The following is a 20,796-nucleotide window of genomic DNA, read 5'->3' on the forward strand; positions in this document are numbered from 1 at the left end:
AAACTACTGCCATAGTGCTGGTCTATAAGGATTTACATGTCTCCTGCATGTATCCTTACCTGTCAAATGTTTCCCCTCTGTCTGTTATAAGAACTGAAAAACTGCAGATTCTGTGGGTGGGTCTGTTGTCTGGAGCTCTGTGGGTGGAGTTGTGATGTCAGTAGACTCCCCACCCTCCTACATTCCCCTTGTCAACATTGATTTTTTGTGTATTCCTTACACTAAATTCTGCTATGATCACTAACATCCAGTCAAAATCCAGAAAAGTAACCACATGACTTCAGAAAGGAGTGGGGGTGGGAATTAAAAAATAATGCCTGTCTCCAGGCTAGTGCATGAGATATGTAAATAACCTGTCACTGACAGCAAGGGAGCGGAACGGACCAAGGTTTTTCTCTGTAAGTCTGTTTTATTTCACTGAACAATAAGAGGATTGCTCAGAGCTGGATTAACTCTGTGTGGCAAGACTGGGCACAGATGTTAGGAAATCTTATACTCTACATTGTGACATCAAAAAAATAAATAAACATTTTGGGTTTACATCCACTTTAATTTGCAGTTTGTGAGCATATCTGTTCTGATTACAGAGATCATTTAGCTAGACAAGTAGGTAGATGATACTTTTATATTTAGCCTGATTGTAGTGATCATGCAGCAAGATCCTTTTACAGTAAAGCCCGGTACACACTGCAGGGTTGCACGAAAGAAAAAACTAATGGCTTTGGTCGGGAGCCGCGGCACTAACCATGCGAGGTCCGGCGATCTACATCGCTGAGCTGTTGTGTTCTTACAGGGGGACGGCCATCCCACCAGAACACTATATTCGGTTCTCTCTGCCATTGGCTAAACGGCTAAATACCTCCGCAAAAATGATGGTAACACGCCGCTAAAAATAGCGCCGCTTTACCGCCGCCCGCTCCCCAGTGTGAAAGCAGCCTGAGGAAAGCACTATAAAATTCATTATGAAATACCATAATTTTCTTAATTAAAAATGTAATGTAAAAGGTATTGACTGGCATTTGGAACATGTATTTATCACAATTTAAAACCCTTTGGATTTGAAATATAATAATGTTTTGCATACGAAAGAAGGTAGACGGGTTTAGGATTTTTGTGCCAATAGACATAATAATAAACAATGTAATGGCTGTTTGCAAATTGCATGGACTCCTTTCCTGTAGAAAACATAATCTTCAGATTAAAATTTTAGAACTCGTTACAGAATTTATTGATCCAGGAAATTAATTTTACTTTTATGAATAGGACCAGCAAGGAGATTTTCTCTGCTGTTAGCACATATTTAAAGTTTTTAATCGTTTGATTTGCTCGATCGTGTTTTTTTTCAAAGTAGGTAGAAAGTGATGCACAGTGATGATGATAATTTTTGGTCTTATTATAACTTTGCAACAATGTACAGAAGAATACATATTATCTGGGGTTTACATATTTACATAAAAGGTAATTAAAGTGGGATTTGTGCTGCTCTTGACGAGGAGTGATTGGTATAGATCACCTACTGTGTCCATTCAGAAAAGGAATATTTACAGGCCCCTTTCCCCTACTCTCCACACCCCTGTGGAGCCAGAAGGTGTGCAGTGTTGTGATGTGATTTGCATATGAATCCAGGCAATATGGGAGCTGCGGTGGCTCAACGCGATTGGCACTGCGCCGACAAGCCATTCACCTCTGCAGCTAGGGGTTCGGATCCCGGTCTCGGCTACATGAGTTTGGTGGTCTCAGCCCGGCTCCCGGTGGGTGTGCTATGCGAGGTAAGCCTGCGCTTAGTACACCCACCCCCCTCCCACAAAAAAACACCACACTTACACGCACTCGAAATTGGGTTAACATGCACGCACTTTGACCACGCGGTCTCTAAAAAAAGAGAGGCGAAGGACTAACGGGGCTGGTTGAGCGGGCTAGATACTCTCACTCCCTTATAGGGAGTCCCTCTGCCCCGTTGGGCTTCAAAGCGGAGCAGGTAGGGCGGGCTGTGTGGGAGGACCCCCTCACACACCCGCCATTGCATGGAGAAAGGTGGCAGATTGCCTCTGGGGGAGGCCTGCCTACTCCCAACTCCTGCAGTCCGGCTCCTCTCTCGAGTACACGCACAAAATACACTTTTAAAAAAAAAAAAAGAATCCAGGCAAGTTTTAAAATACCGACCTAATTTACATACTAATGTCTGTGCGATTTACGTATGAATGCCGACCCTATTTATATACAAATGCCAGCGCAATATGGCAGTTACCGAACTATGCCCTGTGTGTCTTTTCCTTTAGCAGCTGAAGGATGGCAGGAGAGGGAAAGAAGCCGTCTTTCAGCTGCTACAGAGAGCCGCACAAGGCATCCTTCTGGTAATTAACCCCGTCCCACCGCACTGGTACCCCTCCCTGTATGGGCTCCCCTGTGTGCCCAGGCCCCCTAAAGGAGGTGGTACCCCCCTATCAACAACCATGGGTGGGATCATCTGATAACTCAGATACTCTGATCTGGGAACTGTCTGAATTTTAGGTTTTACAACAGAAGCACCACCTGACAAAAAGAAGTTGATGAATGTTATTATAGGGCAATACATGATATAAAATATATAACAATGTTGTTTACAGAGATGGCTTAGAGAACCTGTTGCTATCAGAAGGAAACGTAATAAGTGGCAATTTGTAACCCTACGTTCACATCTAATCGATTCCCACACCCACAGTAAAAACGCCCTGCTCTGTGGAAATGCATTCTGAATGGCGGCACCACCACGCATGTAAAATCTTGGTGCGGGAACTGCAGGGAAATCGTGTGGTCAAATAGACCATGCGATTTCCCTGCGATCTGCATTTTTGAAAATGTTCGTGCACCTTTTTTTTTTTTTTTTGCGAAAACACGGGCACGGCAGCCCATTTGTTTGAATGGGCTGCCGTACCAGCCCAAACGCGGCACGCACAAATCGCACATATGTGGACCTAGGGTAAAATCTGAACGCCTGACTGTTTAGCTTGATTAAGGAAAATCTTTGGTCGCTTCAAGTGCTACAGGGTGTGGCTTTCCTTCCTCCAAAAGCACACTTCACTATAGGACAGTAGTCAATAGGAGCCGCCTCATTCAGAAGGGGACATGCTATATAACACATTCGGAAATATCAGCTATCATCTCTGCCTGTAGCTCTTGAAACAACCAAAGATTTCCATTGGTGTGCCCCAAACAGCCTACGAGTGACACTCGTTGAGTTTCTTTAGGATAGCAACAAGATGGATCCCTTTAAAATCTGGCCTTAGTTTGTGTATAAATAAAGGCATAGTGAACAATTTTCATTTTAGTGCCAGATATCATGATACCTGTACAGATTTATACAATTTTATTTCTCCCCATAATCTGTTTATTAGTATATTTCTTCATTCACAGATACATTATAAAACAAAACAAACATGGAAAACAAAAAGCATATTTCCCCAAATTGATATAACAAAAACAAATTACATACCAAACACATCAATATGTATAAAAAAAAAACTTTTTTTATTAGGTTTACTTTCGTCTTCATGCCTCTGTCTTGAAACTGCTGGAGAAACCTGTCCATGAGCTGGATCATAAAATGTTGTTCGCCGTCATGAAAGAAGCTTCAGAGGGGCCATTCGCCAAAGGAGAGGAGAAAAATGCACCTAAATCCAATGAGAAGTATGTAGTTATCCAGATAAGTATGCATGTAACAGAATTTCACATTACATATTTACAGTTACTGGGTAAAGGTTTGGTCTATGTACAAGTATGCTGTTGTCTGTGTGGTTATGATTTTATTTTGATTAGGGTTATTGTTATGTCTCGTGTACTGTACATCAAGTGGTGTTTACACAGTTTAATTTATTCCTGTAAAACAGGGAGAAGCAAAATACGTCGTTGGATGAGGACTCCCACTCTTCGGCTGGGACGATGCCGGGTCCTGGAAATTCCATGCCCTCCTCCTCTGGTCCAGGTCTGACATCTCCACCTTACACAGCCACTCCGACTGACCACGATTACATCAAATGTAAACCCCACCGTCATCGGGCCACGCCGGACGGTACAGTCCCCCCTTCTCGATACCACCAGCGCCGGGCAAAGCTCTGATGGCTGGGGAGGTGTGCTCAGGGGAACATCTTCTGGCCATCACCCACAGCTCTGGCTGGCATACTGGGTGGCAGGGAATTTCTTTCTGTTCACTAACCTGCTTCTCATTCCCCTGCTGAAAGCATTTCTTATGCCATGCTCATAGTCTGTCGTAAAGGCTTCTGCTGTTGCAAATGCCAAACTCAAACGGGATTAATAGAATTTCACCTGGCTGACACAAATGCTAAAAAATTCTAGTTTTAAAATTTGCATTTGTGATTAACTAAAAAGATCACACATAAATTATTTACTATGACATCTATAAGGGTAGATTAGAGTAAGGTAGGTGGGGTAAATATATGGCAGATAGACCATAAGGAAGAATGTCTGTTCCATCAGAGATATATTTCAAAAACGAATTGAAAGGTTGTTTATTAATAGTTTTTCCATATACATAGGGCTGTATCCAATAGAGTTTCATACATTTTATATTCTGTGTCTTCTAAGGTCGACTCTGTCCCGTTTGGAGGAGGCACCTACATTCCTGAATCCCCCTTTCTTTCTCGCTGGTGGGGGGAGATGCATGCTGATGGATTGGATTGTCCTCTTGCTTGGCCCAGTACATTCAGTGCTGTTCAACTGAACAATATTAACATTACCTTTGTCATACCCCTGTCTGTGAAATTGCACCATTCATTCATCAATCCATTCATTCATTTATATGACCATAATATAAAGTGATACAAATTCCAAATACCCAAAACTTGATTTTTGTTTACAAAATCTATTTAATGGATTCAAGTTTTATTTTTTTTCCTGTCCACTGGACACCCAAATGATGATGCTGAAGTGCTGGAAAGCACAATTAGAAATGTCACTGAGCTGGGCAATACAATTCTGTATTTGTGGATTCCATGCACCTGCAGACGTGTTCCCTGTTATTTGACGCTGCCTGAGTGTATTGCAATGTGTCTGTTACTCTGGGATCCACTGTTGCTTCTCCCCTGTTGTTCCTTGCCTCCCTGCTTCACCTACGGCTAAGCTTTGCCTTGCTATTTTGCGTGACTAAAAAACACAGTTAACAGTAATTCTTTGAGGTTGTGAATGAATTTTCTTTGTACTGGCAGCCTTTGGCATGTTTGCTTATGAAATTATGTACAAGTACCGTATGTGTTTTTCTGTCTGAATACATAGAACTAATATAGGGAACTTATTTTGCAAACTGTGTACATGGTGGATTGCCTTTTCTGTTGGTTGCAGAACATTCTTATACTTTTCTCACCACTGAATCTTGTTCACATAAGCAGATTAATGTGATTTCATATAATGGTGTTGATTTACTAAAACTGGAGAGTGCAAAATCTGGTGCAGCTGTGCATGGTAACCAATCAGCTTGTTCAGTTAGGCCTCTTTCACACAGAGCGGACCGTTTTTGTGTCCGCTCCGTGTGTGTCCGTCGGCTCAGCGGGGATCATCCGTAATCCCCGCTGAGCTGTCGGCGGACAGGGCGGTCTGCGCACACTGTGCAGAGACCGCCCTGTCTTTCCTCCACTCTCCCCTATGGGGAATCGGATGAAGATGGACCGTCTGTCTGTCTTCATCCGATCCGTTCCGCCGGACGGAAGAAAAATAGGGTTTTCTTCCGTCCGAAAAACCGGATCCTGACGGACGCGGATGGTTGCGGACGTTAGCAGATGCTCCATCCGCTAACGGACGCAATCCCATAGGGATGCATTACAAGTCCGTAAACGGACTTGTAATAACGGACGAACGGTCCGCTAATGTGAAAGGGGCCTTAAGCGTTTACAAAAAAAAAAAAAAACTGTAAGCAGATTGGTTTCTGTGCAGCGCTGCAACAGATTTTGCACGCTCTGGTTTTAGTAAGTCAACCTCAATGTTTATAAGTGTGCATAGTAATTATTTATTTATTTGATCAAAAGGCCGGCCATGTTTTATTGGCGGGTTTACCATAAAGTTGCATTGAAGTTTACTAGGACTGCATTCTGCCAATGAAAGGATATTTTAAATTTAACATATTTAAAAATTTTAACATTCCTTGTAATAGAAATGGCTACAATTGGGTTTTGCATGTGTGCAATTGTGATCCTGTTTACACTCTGTAGAAATGAATGATAGAATCTTCCATACACTGACTAATCGTGTGTCATTGCAGGTGAAAATGCAGTGAAAAACCTAGCTTGCCTGTCAGCACAGCTCGTAGGGAATCTCGGTCCCCTTTCGCTTTTCAGGCATTTTAGCGCTAATAATAGCACCTGAAATGCGCCTCTCATGCCTCCTCAGCGTTAAAGCCCGAGTGCTTTCACACTAGGGAGGTGCGCTTGAGGGTCAGGAAAAAAAGTCCTGCAAGCAGTATCTTTGGGGCGGTGTAGGAGCGATGTATACAGCTCTCTTACACCGACCCTGCCCATTGAAATGAATGGGCATCGCTTCTGATTTGCCTAAAAAGCTCTTCCGAAAGCTCCGCAACACTGACGCTTTTAACCCCATCTTCGGCCGCTAGCGGGGGTTAAAAGCACCCTGCTAGCGTTTGAAAAGCACTGCTAAAACAACAGCTATGCGCCGCTAAAACTAGTAGCGCTTTACCGCTCACGGTCCCCCCGCCCCAGTGTGAATGCACCCTTAGAGAGAATCTGTCATTTTGTTCATTCATAGCAATATGGCAGGTTCCCAAAACCAACACTACCTTTCCCTTCCTCACCTGCCAGTCTGTTCATGGGTAGCAGACCTTGGAAACACACTGTGTGGGTATGGGGGGTGCATGTGATCTTTTCCCCTTCCTAGGATGAAGTGCTTGGGTCTGAGCAGCCTGTCACACAGCCCACTCCCTGTCACATAGGTGAGGGGGTGCAGGTCATTAACTCCGTTAGCTCTGACATTGGCCGACAGGGAGCTTACACAGGGTTTTCTAGTCCTATGGCTCCAACAGATGGAGAGCACGAAGGTGAAATTATAAGTGGGTGGCGGTTGAGCTTTCAAGAGAATCAATCACCTAATGAATTTTTTTGCAATATCAAATTTTAATAAATGTTAATAGCGTATCATGACCGAGTCAACCTGTGCAAAAAAAAAGTACAGTCCTTCTCACTAGATGTTTGCCATTTCTCTCATAGTTTTAGCATCCTGTACCTGTGTGTGTTGTTACAACGCACTGTGTAATCTATTCAAGATGGCTACTCTGGCATACAGTGTTTAGATTGTAGATTGGTATAAATTAATAAAGTGTAAAATAAGAAACTCCTGTACTAGATTTAATTAAAGCTCTGCAGTGGTACAGCTGTGTGATTTTTACACTGCATTTATTGTATTTCCATTTTTAAATTAATATTAATTGTCCTCTTAATATGAAATGCATACACTCTTGAAATATACTTCCTAGCTTGCTGCATTGCATTCGTATCAGTTGTAATATTACATAGAAACTTATTGAGAACCTGGATACAGTGCACTGTTATGGGCTGCTATCTATTCTTTTTTTAGTTATATTTATATATATATATATATATATATATATATATACACACACACACACACACAGTTGCAAGAAAAAGTATGTGAACCCCTTTGGAATGATATGGATTTCTGCACAAATTGGTCATAAAATGTGATCTGATCTTCATCTAAGTCACAACAACAGACAATCGCAGTCTGCTTAAACTAATAACACACAAAGAATTAAATGTTACCATGTTTTTATTGAGCACACCATGTAAACATTCACAGTGCAGGTGGAAAAAGTATGTGAACCCTTGGATTTAATAACTGGTTGAACCTCCTTTGGCAGCAATAACTTCAACCAAACATTTCCTGTAGTTGCAGATCAGACGTGCACAACGGTCAGGAGTAATTCTTGACCATTCCTCTTTAAGCCTCGTACACACGATTAGGTTAACCGATGAAGCTGACTGATGGTCCGTCAAGCCTACACACCATAGGTATAACCGATTGTGTCAGAACGCGGTGACGTAAAACACGACGACGTGCTGAAAAAAAACGAAGTTCAATGCTTCCGAGCATGCGTCGACTTGATTCTGAGCATGCGTGTATTTTTAACCGATGGTGGTGTCTACTAACGATCGGTTTTGACCTATCATTAGGAATCTATAGGTTAATTTTAAAGCAAGTTGGCTTTTTTTAACCTATGGTCAAATAACCTATGGGGCCCACACACGATCGGTTTTGACCGATGAAAACGGTCCTTCAGACCGTTGTTCTCTGGTTAACCTATCGTGTGTACGAGGCCTTACAGAACTGTTTCAGTTCAGCAATATTCTTGGGATGTCTGGTGTGAATCGCTTTTTAGAGGTCAGGCCACAGCATCTCAATCGGGTTGAGGTCAGGACTCTGACTGGGCCACTCCAGAAGGCGTATTTTCTTCTGTTTAAGCCATTCTGTCGTTGATTTACTTCTATTCTTTGGGTCGTTGTCCTGTTGCAACACCTATCTTCTGTTGAGCTTCAGCTGGTGGACAGATGGCCTTAAAGGGTTAGTAAAGGGAAAAAAAAAATGTCCTTTAAAATAACAAACATGTTATACTTACCTCCACTGTGCAGTTCGTTTTGCACACAGTGGCCCTGATCCACGTCTTCTGGGGTCCCTCTGCGGCTGTCTCTGGTCCTCCCCGCACGTACTGACCACAGTCATGCGAGAGGGCTCGCATGGTGGTGAGTAATTGTGGGCGCACTCCTGTGATACAGCGAGCGGCCATGGCCGCTCACTGTATCACTCGGCCCCCGGCGCGCCACGCGTCACTGGATGTGATTGACAGCAGCGCCAGCCAATGGCTGCGCTGCACTCAATCCATCCGCTCTAGCCAATCAGCGGCCAGGTTGAGCGGCAAAGAGGATCTCGGGACCGCGTGCAGGACTTTCGAGGGGTCAGGTAAGTATAACGGGGGCTCGGGGGGGCCGGCAGCATCAGATGTTTTTTCACCTTAAAGGGTCACTAAAGGAAATTTTTTTTTTTTTTTGCTAAATAGCTTTCTTTACCTTACTGCAGTCCTGGTTTCATGTCCTCATTGTTCGTTTTTGCTCTAATCCTTCTCTGTTCTAAACACTTCCTGGTTGTCTGTTTCCTGATGAAAAAAGTCATGGGAGCTTTCTCTCTGTGGTCACTAATCAAGGAGGTGTGATTATTGTGTGTCTAAAACCCCTCAACACCAATCAGTTTCATTTTCCAAACCATCACTGCCCTGTATTGGCTTTGTGCAGCAGAGAAGCAGGAAACATGCAAAAACGAAACTCAAACTGTAGGTACATTATATGATTGATTTTTATCTATTTTTAATAATTTTTAAAAGGAATCAGTTAACTATTATGTCTCTATACCCTGTAAACAGTCATTTCAGCAAAAAATTATTTCCTTTACAACTCCTTTAATGCATAGATTGCATTAAGGTGAATTTTTTTTTTACTTTACAACTCCTTTTAAGTTCTCCTGCAAAATGTCTTGATAAACTTGGGAATTCATTTTTCTTTCGATGATAGCAATCGGTCCAGGCCCTGACGCAGCAAAGCAGCCCCAAACCATGATGCCCCCACCACCATACTTCACAGTTGGGATGAGGTTTTGATGTTGGAGTGCTGTGCCTCTTTTTAGTGTTGTGTGTTTCTTCCAAACAACTCAACTTTGGTTTCATCTGTTCACAGAATATTTTGCCAGTACTGCTGTGGAACATCAAGGTGCTCTTGTGCAAACTGTAAACGTGCAGCAATGGTTTTTTTTTTTGGACAGCAGTAGCTTCCTATGTGGTATCCTCCCATGAAATCCATTCTTGTTTAGTGTTTTTTACGTATCGTAGATTCGCTAACAGGGATGTTAGCATATGCCAGAGACTTTTGTAAGTCTTTAGCTGACACTTTAGGATTCTTCTTCACCTCATTGAGCAGTCTGCACTGTGCTCTTGCAGTCATCTTTACAGGACTTCCACTCCTAGGGAGAGTAGCAGCAGTGCTGAACTTTCTCCATTTATAGACAATTTGTCTTACCATGGACTGATGAACAGCAAGGCTTTTGGAGATACTTTTATAAGCATTATACAAGTCAACAATTCTTAATCGTCGGTCTTCTGAGAGCTCTTTTGTGCGAGGCATCATTCACATCAGGCAATGCTTCTTGTGAAAAGCAAACCCAGAACTGGTGTGTTTTTTTTATAGGGAAGGACAGCTGTAACCAACACCTCCAATCTCATCTCATTGATTGGACTCCAGTTTGCTGACACCTCACTCCAATTAGCTCTTGGAGATGTCATTAGTCTAGGGGTTCACATACGTTTTCCACCTGCACTGTGAATGTTTACATGGGCCCGGATTCAGAGAGAATTTACGGCGGCGTATCCATAGATACGCCGCGTAAATTCAAATCTGCGCCGGCGTATCTACTTTCTGTATTCAGAGATACGCTGACATTAGCCTAAGATACGACTGGCATAAGTCTCTTACGCCGTCGTATCTTAGGGTGCATTCTGCCGCTGGCCGATAGGGGCGCTTCCGTTGTTGTCGGCATAGAATATGCTAATTACCTAGATACGCCGATTCACAAACGTACGTACGCCCGGCGCAATTTATTTACGTTATTTATGTCGTTTACGTTAGGCTTTTTCGGCGTACGGTTGTTCCTGCTATTAGGAGACGCAGCCAATGCTAAGTATGGATGTCGTTCCCACTTCGAAATTTGAATTTTTTTCTGTCGTTTGCGTAAGTCGTTTGCGAATAGGGCTGGACGTAAAACCAACCAATACGTTGTTGCGCCGTACTTGGGAGCAATGCACACTGGGATATGTACACGGACGGCGCATGCAAAACGTCAATCACGTCAGGTCATCATATATTTACATAAAACACGCCCCCCTTCCACATTTGAATTACGCGCGCTTACGCCGGCTCCATTTACGCTACGCCGCCGCAACTTATGGAACAAGTGCATTGTGAATACTGCACTTGCTCCTGTAAGTTGCGTCGGCGTAGCGTAAATACAATACGCTGCGCCGCCGTAACTAGGCGCGCAGCTACGTGAATCTACCCCCATGGTGTGTTCAATAAAATAATGGTAACATTTAATTCTTTGTGTGTTATTATTTTAAGCAGACTGTGATTGTCTATTGTTGTGACTTAGATGAAGATCAGATCACATTTTATGACCAATTTGTGCAGAAATCCATATCATTCTTAGAGGGTTCACATACTTTTTCTTGCAACTGTATGTTTATCCTGTTTGTTAAAATAGTAATAACCCCAAACGCAAACATGTATTGTATTGCAGCTAACCAATTCTTCAATGTGGTGGCATTAGTTTTTTTTTCTTAGGTTTTCCTACTATTTTCATCTGGTGATCTGGCTAGTTAGTCTGTTTTTCAAAAAGGACAAGCTCTCTTGCAGTTGAAGGGTCGAGGAAATCATTTACCACTGACAGAGGTGCTTACAGTGATCAACCTTTATTTATGTAAAACCTTTAACCCAAAAGTACAAAAAAAAAATGTTGCTGTAACTGCTTACAAAATATTAGCTGGAGTTTGGTTTTAAGTTGTTACATGAACTAGCAGATTTACCTACACTAACACACCACTTTGCTCAGACTGACAATGCAGCTGTGCTCATTCATCTAGAGTGGGGGAAGTCTAATACAGGAGGTGTGTTGCTGGCCAGATCCCCAGGAGGTGAAAAGCCTAAAAAAATAAATAAGAAAAATGCAGCCACCACATCTGATTGGTAAGTGGCAATATTACGTTTTTTTTTAGGAACTAGCCCAGTAGATTAATGCCTACTGATCCACAGACAATTATACATTAAGGGCCTTTTCATACTGAACTTTTTGCTGCATTTTAGTACATGCAAATAGGCGTTTTCAACCAATTTTTCTTTCTAAGGAACTGTGTTACTCAAAAGTACTTAAGGTGGTAATTACTATACTGTATGTACTTCTAGCATGAAAAGTGCTAACACAGTCAAACTTTAGCATTTGGTATTTTTAGTTTTATTTGAAATGGCAGCATTTGATAGGTCATTATAACACATGCATATGAGCAAGCCATTAATGAGGATGCTAAACAATATGGGGCAGATCCTTGTACAATTGCATGGGCGCAGCGTATGTGAGATACGCTACGCCGCTGTAACGTACTTTTTTAATCTTTGAATCCACAAAGAATTTGCGCCGTAAGTTACAGCGGCGTAGTGTATCTCTTGCGGCGTAACGGCGCGTAATTCAAATCGGCGAGTAGGGGGCGTGTTTCATTTAAATGAAGCGCGTCCCCGCGCTGAACGAACTGCGCATGCGCCGTCCCTAAATTTCCCGCCGTGCGTTGCGCTAAATGACGTCGCAAGGACGTCATTGTTTTGACGTGGACGTAAATTAGGTCCAGCCCCATTCACGGACGACTTACGCAAACAAAATAAAATATTTTCAAATTCGACGCGGGAACGACGGCCATACTTAACATTGCGTACGCCACCAAATAGCAGCTTTACCTATACGCCGAAAAAAGCTGAACGGAAACGACGTAAAAGAATGCGACGGCCGCTCGTACGTTCGTGGATCGTCGGAAATAGCTAATTTGCATACTCGACGCGGAATACGACGGGAACGCCACCCAGCGGACGCCGAAGAATTGCATCTAAGATCCGAAGGCGTACGAAGACGTACGCCTGTCGGATCTAACCCAGATGCCGTCGTATCTTGGTTTGAGGATTCAAAACAAAGATACGACGCGGGAAATTTGTAAGTACGCCGGCGTATCACTAGAAACGCCGGCGTACTCTTTGTGGATCTGCCCCTGTGTATATTTGTTTAACTTCAGATTATACCTTTTACATAAGTCAGTTAAACAGTACCAAATATTCTTGCATTTCACTATGAGTAGCTTGATTTGTTTTATATCAGTTAATGATTTAATAAGCCTTTCATTAGAAAAATAATTACAGAAAGAAAAGAAAACATGTATTTTGATACAGGTCTGCTGCATTAATTACTAGACCAATGCTTCTTCAAAATGGACCTGAAAGTGTATGTACATCCTAGCATTGACCTTATTTGCTATCTTTTAATACGTTAAATATGTAATTGAAAGTGTTTTATTTTATCTGTTCCGCAAGTGCTAAAAATACTTGTTTATCCTGTCAGAAAATCAATGAGCTCATAAGTTCCTATGCTGATCAATGTTCTTTGAACCCGTGTTATCGGCTCTGCTCAGCTCGCTTCTGTGAACTACAGAACACCTCCCCTCTGTGGAGATGAGTGGAGGGATAAGTGCTCTGTAGTCTTAACACACATCCTGTCTTAGAATGGCACGTTGCTCCTACAAAGATACAGTGAGTAAGTGTTGTCACCCTGGGACAGCAAGTGTGGTACAGGATTACCAGGTGAAAATAAAGGGGAAAAAAAACGTAAAATTAAAAGAAAACAAATGCAGCAACCACCCCTAAATACTACAGCTGCAATGTACTATATTTTTTATGGGTTTAGATACACTTTAATAGCCACGGTTTCATCATGTGCATGCTTAGAAAGTAATATCAATGGTGCTCCTCAATCACAAACTGCTGTTTCTATGCTGTATAAGAGGATCTGCAACAGGCAGGGGTTCTGTTCTGTTCTAGACTTTTTTTATGCAGTGTGTGGCCCAAAGGTGTAAGGATCAATTACAGTACATAGTAATGTAGCATTATTAGAAGTGTTTATTGGGTTTCCGTTTGTGCATGATGTTTTCCTGTTTTTATGTGGTGTTTTATAGCATGCGGTTGACATTAGGTAAAACAAGTAGACACATAGAGATCTGTTTTGTTGTGTGTTGTAATGGGAGTAGAGTGCTACATAACTGTCACTCTTTTACTCTGTATTCCGTGTCTATTCAGGTCTTTTTTTTTTCTGGATTTAATAATTCTCTGTTCTACTGTAAGTCGGTGATTCATTTTTGTGCTGCTGGAGGGTGGCAGGTGATGGTACAGGCTGTTTTTGTTGTTCTTTCCTGTCCTTTGCTCTCGCAGCTCTGTGTTAAAACTGCTTATTGGTGGAGGGTATTTGGTAGCTGGAAATTTTCACTCATCACTTCTTTCTCACTTTTTAGATCGCAGCCAGGACAGCATTGCAGTTGTGCTGTCGGACTCTAGCTCGACACAAGACACATTCACAGAACCAGCAAGTTCTCAGGACAGCACCAAGAGATTGTTCTTGGAGAAAAGATCCAACTACTCTCATTCTACAATACATTATAAAGATGTCCAGACGCATACAGATGAAAGAGGTAAGCTGTCTCTAAAACCCCGAAACGGTTTACTTCTGTAACTTAGGTCTTTACAACAGAAATGGTGGGGTATTATAGACAATACGGTAAAGACAGCAACACAGCAAGGAGGGTACCTTGAAGCTAACAGATGCTAGTGCTCTTAAAAAACGTAATGTGAACAAAAAAGTAGGACTACCGTATTTATCGGCGTATACCGCGCACTTTTTTGCCCTTAAAATCAGGGCAAAATCGTGGGTGCGCGATATACGCCAATACTCGCTTCCCGCGCTGTGTTTGAACCACTGCGCCGACATATACCGAGCACAGTACACTCGGGTATACTCGGGCAGGCTCGGCTCCGCTTGCGGTCACGTCCTGTGCGTCCTGCACGTCCTTTACGCGAGAGGAGCCTAGCCTGTCAGAGTATACCCGAGTGTACTGCGCTCGGTATATGTCGGCGGAGTGGTTCAAACACAGTGCGGGAAGCGGGGATTCGACTCGGAGACAGCGCGGGAGGACACCACAGACACCACGATGGCCACAGAAGGACGCCGGACCGGACAAGGCCGCCGATGGACGCCCTTGCAAGACACCAAAACTGTAAGTATAAAACATTTTTTTTCCCAGGAATTTCAGGGCTACATTAGGGGTGCGCGTAATAGGGCGATAAATACGGTAATTGGCTTACACCCGAGAATTCTCAAAGAACTTAGCCAGGTCATTGCTAGACCTATATTCCTAATCTTCTAAAGAGAAGTATGGGCTATAAGGAAAAAACCTTATGTCCCCATGTGAATGCAGCATTGATCCGATGCTGCATCTGTCCCCCACCGACTCCGCACAGAGAACTGAGTGATCAAACACCCCGATCACTCAGTTCTCCCCCTCTGCTCTGAGTAGACAGCTGTGACTGTCATTCAGCGGCTCGCTTGTTGGCCCTTCCAGCGCTGGAGTGCTGGGCTGTGGAGGGGGTGGGAGGCTTTTAGCGGATCACTGAAAGGCTGAGCCAGGTACCAGTCCAGACTTCTGGGCGAATACCGACCATATGGTCAGGATCTTTTCAGAATCTGGACCAGCTCTGTGACATCAGTCAGCTGCAAACGGGTCACAGGAGTGCAGAATGGACTGTACTTCTGTGACCCATAGGAGAAGCACAGCCAAAATAACTTTGTCTATACTTCTCCTTTAAGGACAGCTTACTGACTGGAATGGTACCAGTAGACTGGTGGAACGCTGACATGGTACCAATATTCAAAAAAGAACAGCATACCTGCTAACTACAGGTCAGTCAGTCTAACATCAATAGTTTATAAACTATTGGAGGGGATCATAAGGGACTATATACAAGAATTTTCTGATGAAAATAGTATTAGTCAGTTGTTAGTATTAACCAGCATTGAATTATGAAAGATCACTCTTGCCAGACCCACCTATTAACCTATTTTTCTATGGGGAAATGAGCTGTAATATAAAGGAAGGCTTGTGGATGTAGCGTATCTAGATTTCGCCAAAGCATTTGACACAGTACCCCATAAATGCTTATTTACAAATTGAGGTCTCTTGGCATTGACGACAGTGTATGTACCAGGAAAGAAAACTCGTTACAGGGGTGCATCCAAAGAGTGGTGATAAATAGCATTGTGAGTGGGGTGTCCCAGGGCTCTGGAAAATGTAAAGTAATGCAAAGTGCATTTATATTTGTATCCCCCAAGGGCATTACTTGGGGGCTAAAAATATGACTGCACGTCTGACATCCCCCTATGGGTCCTCTTAGAGGGGCCTAACTGTGCGGCGGTCCCCATCTCTGCCTTACTGTGACTACACCCTAAATTGCATCCCCCTTCTGTCAGCCCCCTCATGGCGCATAGTCTGAAACTTTGGGATTCAATACAGTACTCCAGCAAGCCCATGTCTTCATTCCTTCCACTACTCCCTCTCTTGAATAACCCCATGTTCTTACCAGGCCTAGAACAACAACATGTATTTTTGTGGTGGCCCGCCCATGGTTTCTCACAGGTTCAGAATTTTCTTAGTTCCCGCACTTTCCCCACATGGTCCTCCATCCATAAGACCTTCAAAGCCCCTTCAGCCGAACTCTTCCGTTATCTTCAGCTTCGGCACTGTATAACTTCCCTCTGGTGTCACAACGCCTTCCCGTACCAAAAGACCGCCTTCAAACGCACCTGTCTGCGCTGTCCAGATGCCCCAGGCACCATTTCTATGATTTACTTTTCACTCCAACAGCACATCTACCTCCCTCTCCTATGTGCTAAAATGGGAAACGAGACCCGTTTCCCATTGACCTCACAGACCGGAGTATAGCCTGGTCCAGCAGAGCAAAATGCTTCTTTAACACAGCTGCGTTGGAGGCTGACTATAAGGTCCTCCTTCGCTGGTAATGAGCCCCAGCCTGCATTGCCAAGTCAAACCCATCCTATAGTGATGGATGCTTCCGGGGGTGTGGTCAGCGAAGAGATGAAATGCACATTTGGTGGTCCTGCCCCGCCTCGTGGGATTTTGGTCAATGGTTTTCGGACTCCCGTCTACACTCTTCCACGAACTCTTCCACCAGGAACCCAAACTTGCATTGCTTCATTGTCCAATTCTGGGCCTCTTCTCTTACCAGCAGAAACTAGCTACCTATCTGTTTATTGAAGCTAGGCGCACAATAGCAAGGGCCTGGAAAAAGCCGGCTGTATTATTTTCAGAGGTGAAGAGCACCTTGATGACTCTTATGATCCATGAAAAAATAATCCGTATCCACCACTCCCATGCCAAGTTTCTCAGGTTATGGACCCCGTGGTGGTCCTATGCATTTCCAACTCTACACCCGACCAGTCTAGGCCTCTCAAACTAACCTGACCTTGACCCCATCCCCAGCCTGGGGGACCTTCTTTTTTCTACCCCTTCTTTGCCTCTCCTCCTAAACCTTTCTTCTATTTCTGGTCCTCTTGCCTGTCACGCTGTTTGTCCCTCCCTGTTGTTGTTTTTTTGCTTTTTTTACAGTTTATTTTGTTCATTTCTTTGTCCTGTGCTTAGTTTGGATTTGTTCACTTCGTTTTTATTGTTTTATTTCACATATCAATAAAAACTAAAATAAAATAAAAAATATGAATGCAAGCGACACGCTAGGGAAAGAACCTCTGCGGGAATTGAGGATGGAAAAGGATCTGGGGTTCCTAGTAGATGAAAGACTCAAGAATAGCATGCAAAGCCAAGCTGTTGCAAACAAGGCCAGCACACTATTAGCATGTATTACAAAGGGGATTTACCCAAGAGATATATCAATAATTCTACAACTTTACAAAACTCTGGTTTAGCCACATCTTGAGTATTCTGTCCAGTCTTCATGAAGCATGTGCTCGAGAGTTCAGAGAAAAGCAACAAATCTAATAAGGGGGCTGGAGTTATGAGGAGAGGCTACACACATTAAGTTTATTTTCCAGGAGAAGACCACTTAAAGCAGAGGTTCGCTCGTCCCTTTAACAATTAAATGTCAACAGCTACACATACTGTAACTGCTGACTTTTAACATTAGGACGCTTACCTGTCCTGTAGTCAAGCGATGTCGGCACCGCAGCTGATGTTTTCATCTGTCGGGTGCTGCTGCTGCCGCCATTGCCGATAAGGGAACTCGGCAGTGTAGCCTTTTTGGCTTCACAACTGGGTCCCTACTGCGCATGCATGAAGCACCCTGCGCTCCCTCACTGGCCTGGCAGAAGGGGAGGAAGGAGGGGGACCGAGCTGTGATGTACTTTGCCGCAGCCCAGTCTCCCGGAAGTGGGGACGGCACCTATCATCGGGTACTGGAATGAGCAATCCACTGTGTCTGGCAGATTGTGCCTGCACGTGCCACAGTATATGTACTGTGGCAGGTTGGCAAATGCTTTAGGTTGAACCGCTTCTCATTCAACTTTCCAACTTCATTGAGTGACCACGTGTCCTCTTGAGCGACCCGAGACTGAACAGTTCCTCCCTAGGCTAGAATTGCAAATTTAAATTTTTATATATTGCTATCATATCTCCTCTTAAAGCAGAGTTTCACCCAAAAGTAGAACTTCCGCCACCCCTCCGGTGCCACATTTTGCGTGTGCAGACACAGCTGATTGCTCATCCCGGTACTCGATGATCATGTTTTCAACAAAGCTGTTATGAATTAATTCATTCAAATCGGCTGTTTTGCGAATACTGTGATTGGCCCACAACGATCACATGGTACCTGGGCCAATCACGGAGCTCTGCACCATGTGATTAGCTGTAGCTAATATCTTAAAAAACCCAGTGATGTTCAAATATCATCAAAAAAAAGCTATAGAGCTAAAAAGCTAAATAGTTATGTGAAAAAATTATAAAATTTCATCTGAGTACTGTATTGCATGGCCATGCAAATGCCAGTTAAAGTACTACAGTGCTGAAAAATGCAGTGCAAAAAATGCCCTGGTCATGATAGGGTGATTTTTTTTTTTTTTTTTTACTGTTAGAATGATAAGAATGTGGAACGCCCTTTCACGATCAGTGGTTTAAGCGGGAAGTTTTGATGATTTAAAAAAACAAAACCGTTTAGATGGGTATCTTGGGGAAAACAATATACAGGGTTATGGGAAGTGGTAGAGGCATAAATACACACCCACACAGGTTGAGCTGGATGGACTGGTGTCTTTATTCAACCTTACCAACTATGTAACTAAAACTACTGTAAAATTCCCTGCTGGGGACCCTTCTGTGGGCTACAGTCAGTTTATAATCCCCCTACAGTGATGCATGAAGTGAACTCCATCTATCCAAACTTAATGATATCAAGGAAAGGGGCAGAAGGGGGTGGGACTTTGAACCTAATGATATGTATTTGCTCCAACCATAAGTTATGTTTGTAATTTAACCATTTTAAGACCAGGCCTTTTCTGACACTTTTTTCGTTTACCAATAAAACAATGTTTTTTATTATTTTTTTGCTAGAAAATTACTTAGAACCCCCAAACATTATATATTTTTTAAAACAGAGGCCCTAGAGAATAAAAACGTTGTTTTACCTTAATTCATTCTTTGTATCAAGGTAAAAAAGTGTCCTAATGATTGTATGGCATTCCCCCACCTTCCTTTTAACCACTTTCCACACACGATATAGCCGATAGCTACGCGTGTCTCCAGTTCTGAGAGGACGTCCCTGGACCAGGGCCAGATTAAGAACATCATGGGCCTGGTGCTTAGGATTTTGGTGGGCCTTTTATAAATAAATAAATATACAAACAATTTTTTGTTATAACAAATTAAATTAAAGAGAGAGGGGGAGAATGAGAAAGAGAGAGGGGTGAGGGGTAAGGGAGGGGGTATGAGAGAGAGAGGATGAGCATGCATGGAAATGACATCAACGCAGCCCTGCCAAGGCAAGTGACCGAAGGCACAGAGCCCAGAAGGAAGACCGGGTGAAGATGGAAGTGCCCGGAACCCGCTGGACTGATGACAGCGCAGCACTGGAGGGCTCAGTCTGACAATTTAAGTGTACCCTAATGTGCTAATATGCTGTGCATATGTGTACACTATGGCATAACCTACCTCGGGGCCTCTAAAAAGTAGTAATGTTAGCAAAGTTTACTACGGCTTTATTATCACAGGATCCCAGGGGCCTCTCATGGGGCCCCCTACTGATCCGGTGGCCCTTGGGCAGTGTCTAAGTGCATAGTTGCCAACATTTAAAAAAAAAATTCTCTTATCGTCCATGGACGGACACAGCTCCTTAAATCTTGACAAGTCGGTTATGTTCCCTGTTTACAGGAGAGGACTAGGCAGAAACATGTTAAATAGTTAAATCCATGTTACATTAACAGAGTTGAACAGCCCCGCCCAGGGGGTGGTCCCTCCAGACATAACCCTCCTCACTGTAGCATGCAGCCTCAGTTTCGTTCTGCCTAGCAAGGAGGACGACGTATGGCTCCCTTTGGGCCCAGCGCCATGAGGAGAAATTTTATTTTATTTTACTTTTTCTTGAAGAATCTTCTTCAACTGTCGGCTGAGAGACAGGCTGGATAATATAGATCCTTGTAGTCTACTCAGTCCGACCAGCAAGCGTGGACACACCTTTGCAAAGAGGCTGGGTCTGCCACGCCATACCCCATGACTCCTGGGGTGGCCGGTGAGCTTTGCTCCGAGGTCCACATATGACTGTGGTGTTGTCTCACTCACAGTGGACCGGGCCGACAGCTACCTCCATTGCGATTGTAGTTCTGTCAGGAATGCGTCAGCGAGTCCTCGCTTGGACGGGTAAGTACAGTCCCTCCTGCTTCGGTGGGTTGGTACGGCTGGGCATTCCTGGGGTTCGGGGGTCCTCCCTTCCCTGCTCCTTTTCCCTTGCTGCATTGCTAACATTGCCGCTGTCAGGGGGCCTTCCTGAGGGGACTGTGTTATCTGTGTTTTTTCTTTTTTGTATTGGGCTTTCCTGTGAGGTAAAAAGCCCTGTGATGAGCACAGATGTTTATGATTATACTTCA

General features: G+C 43.6%; 1 protein-coding gene across 5 annotated transcripts in view; it reads left to right on the forward strand.

The window, feature by feature from the left end:
• The window catches only part of CABIN1 (calcineurin binding protein 1), a 288,720-nt gene that overhangs the window by 89,260 nt on the left and 178,664 nt on the right, over positions 1–20,796 (forward strand). For 3 of the 5 annotated variants that reach the window (XM_040349192.1, XM_040349212.1, XM_040349203.1), the window contains exons 25-27: positions 3,515–3,666; positions 3,867–4,048; positions 14,153–14,329. In XM_040349192.1, the coding sequence (XP_040205126.1) occupies positions 3,515–3,666; positions 3,867–4,048; positions 14,153–14,329 (511 nt within the window). The remainder of the gene's footprint in view (positions 1–3,514; positions 3,667–3,866; positions 4,049–14,152; positions 14,330–20,796) is intronic. The other 2 variants (XM_040349222.1, XM_040349230.1) reach the window with 1 other exon arrangement.

This window comes from Rana temporaria, chromosome 1, assembly GCF_905171775.1.
Source record: "Rana temporaria chromosome 1, aRanTem1.1, whole genome shotgun sequence".
Classification (NCBI taxonomy): Eukaryota; Metazoa; Chordata; class Amphibia; order Anura; family Ranidae; genus Rana; species Rana temporaria.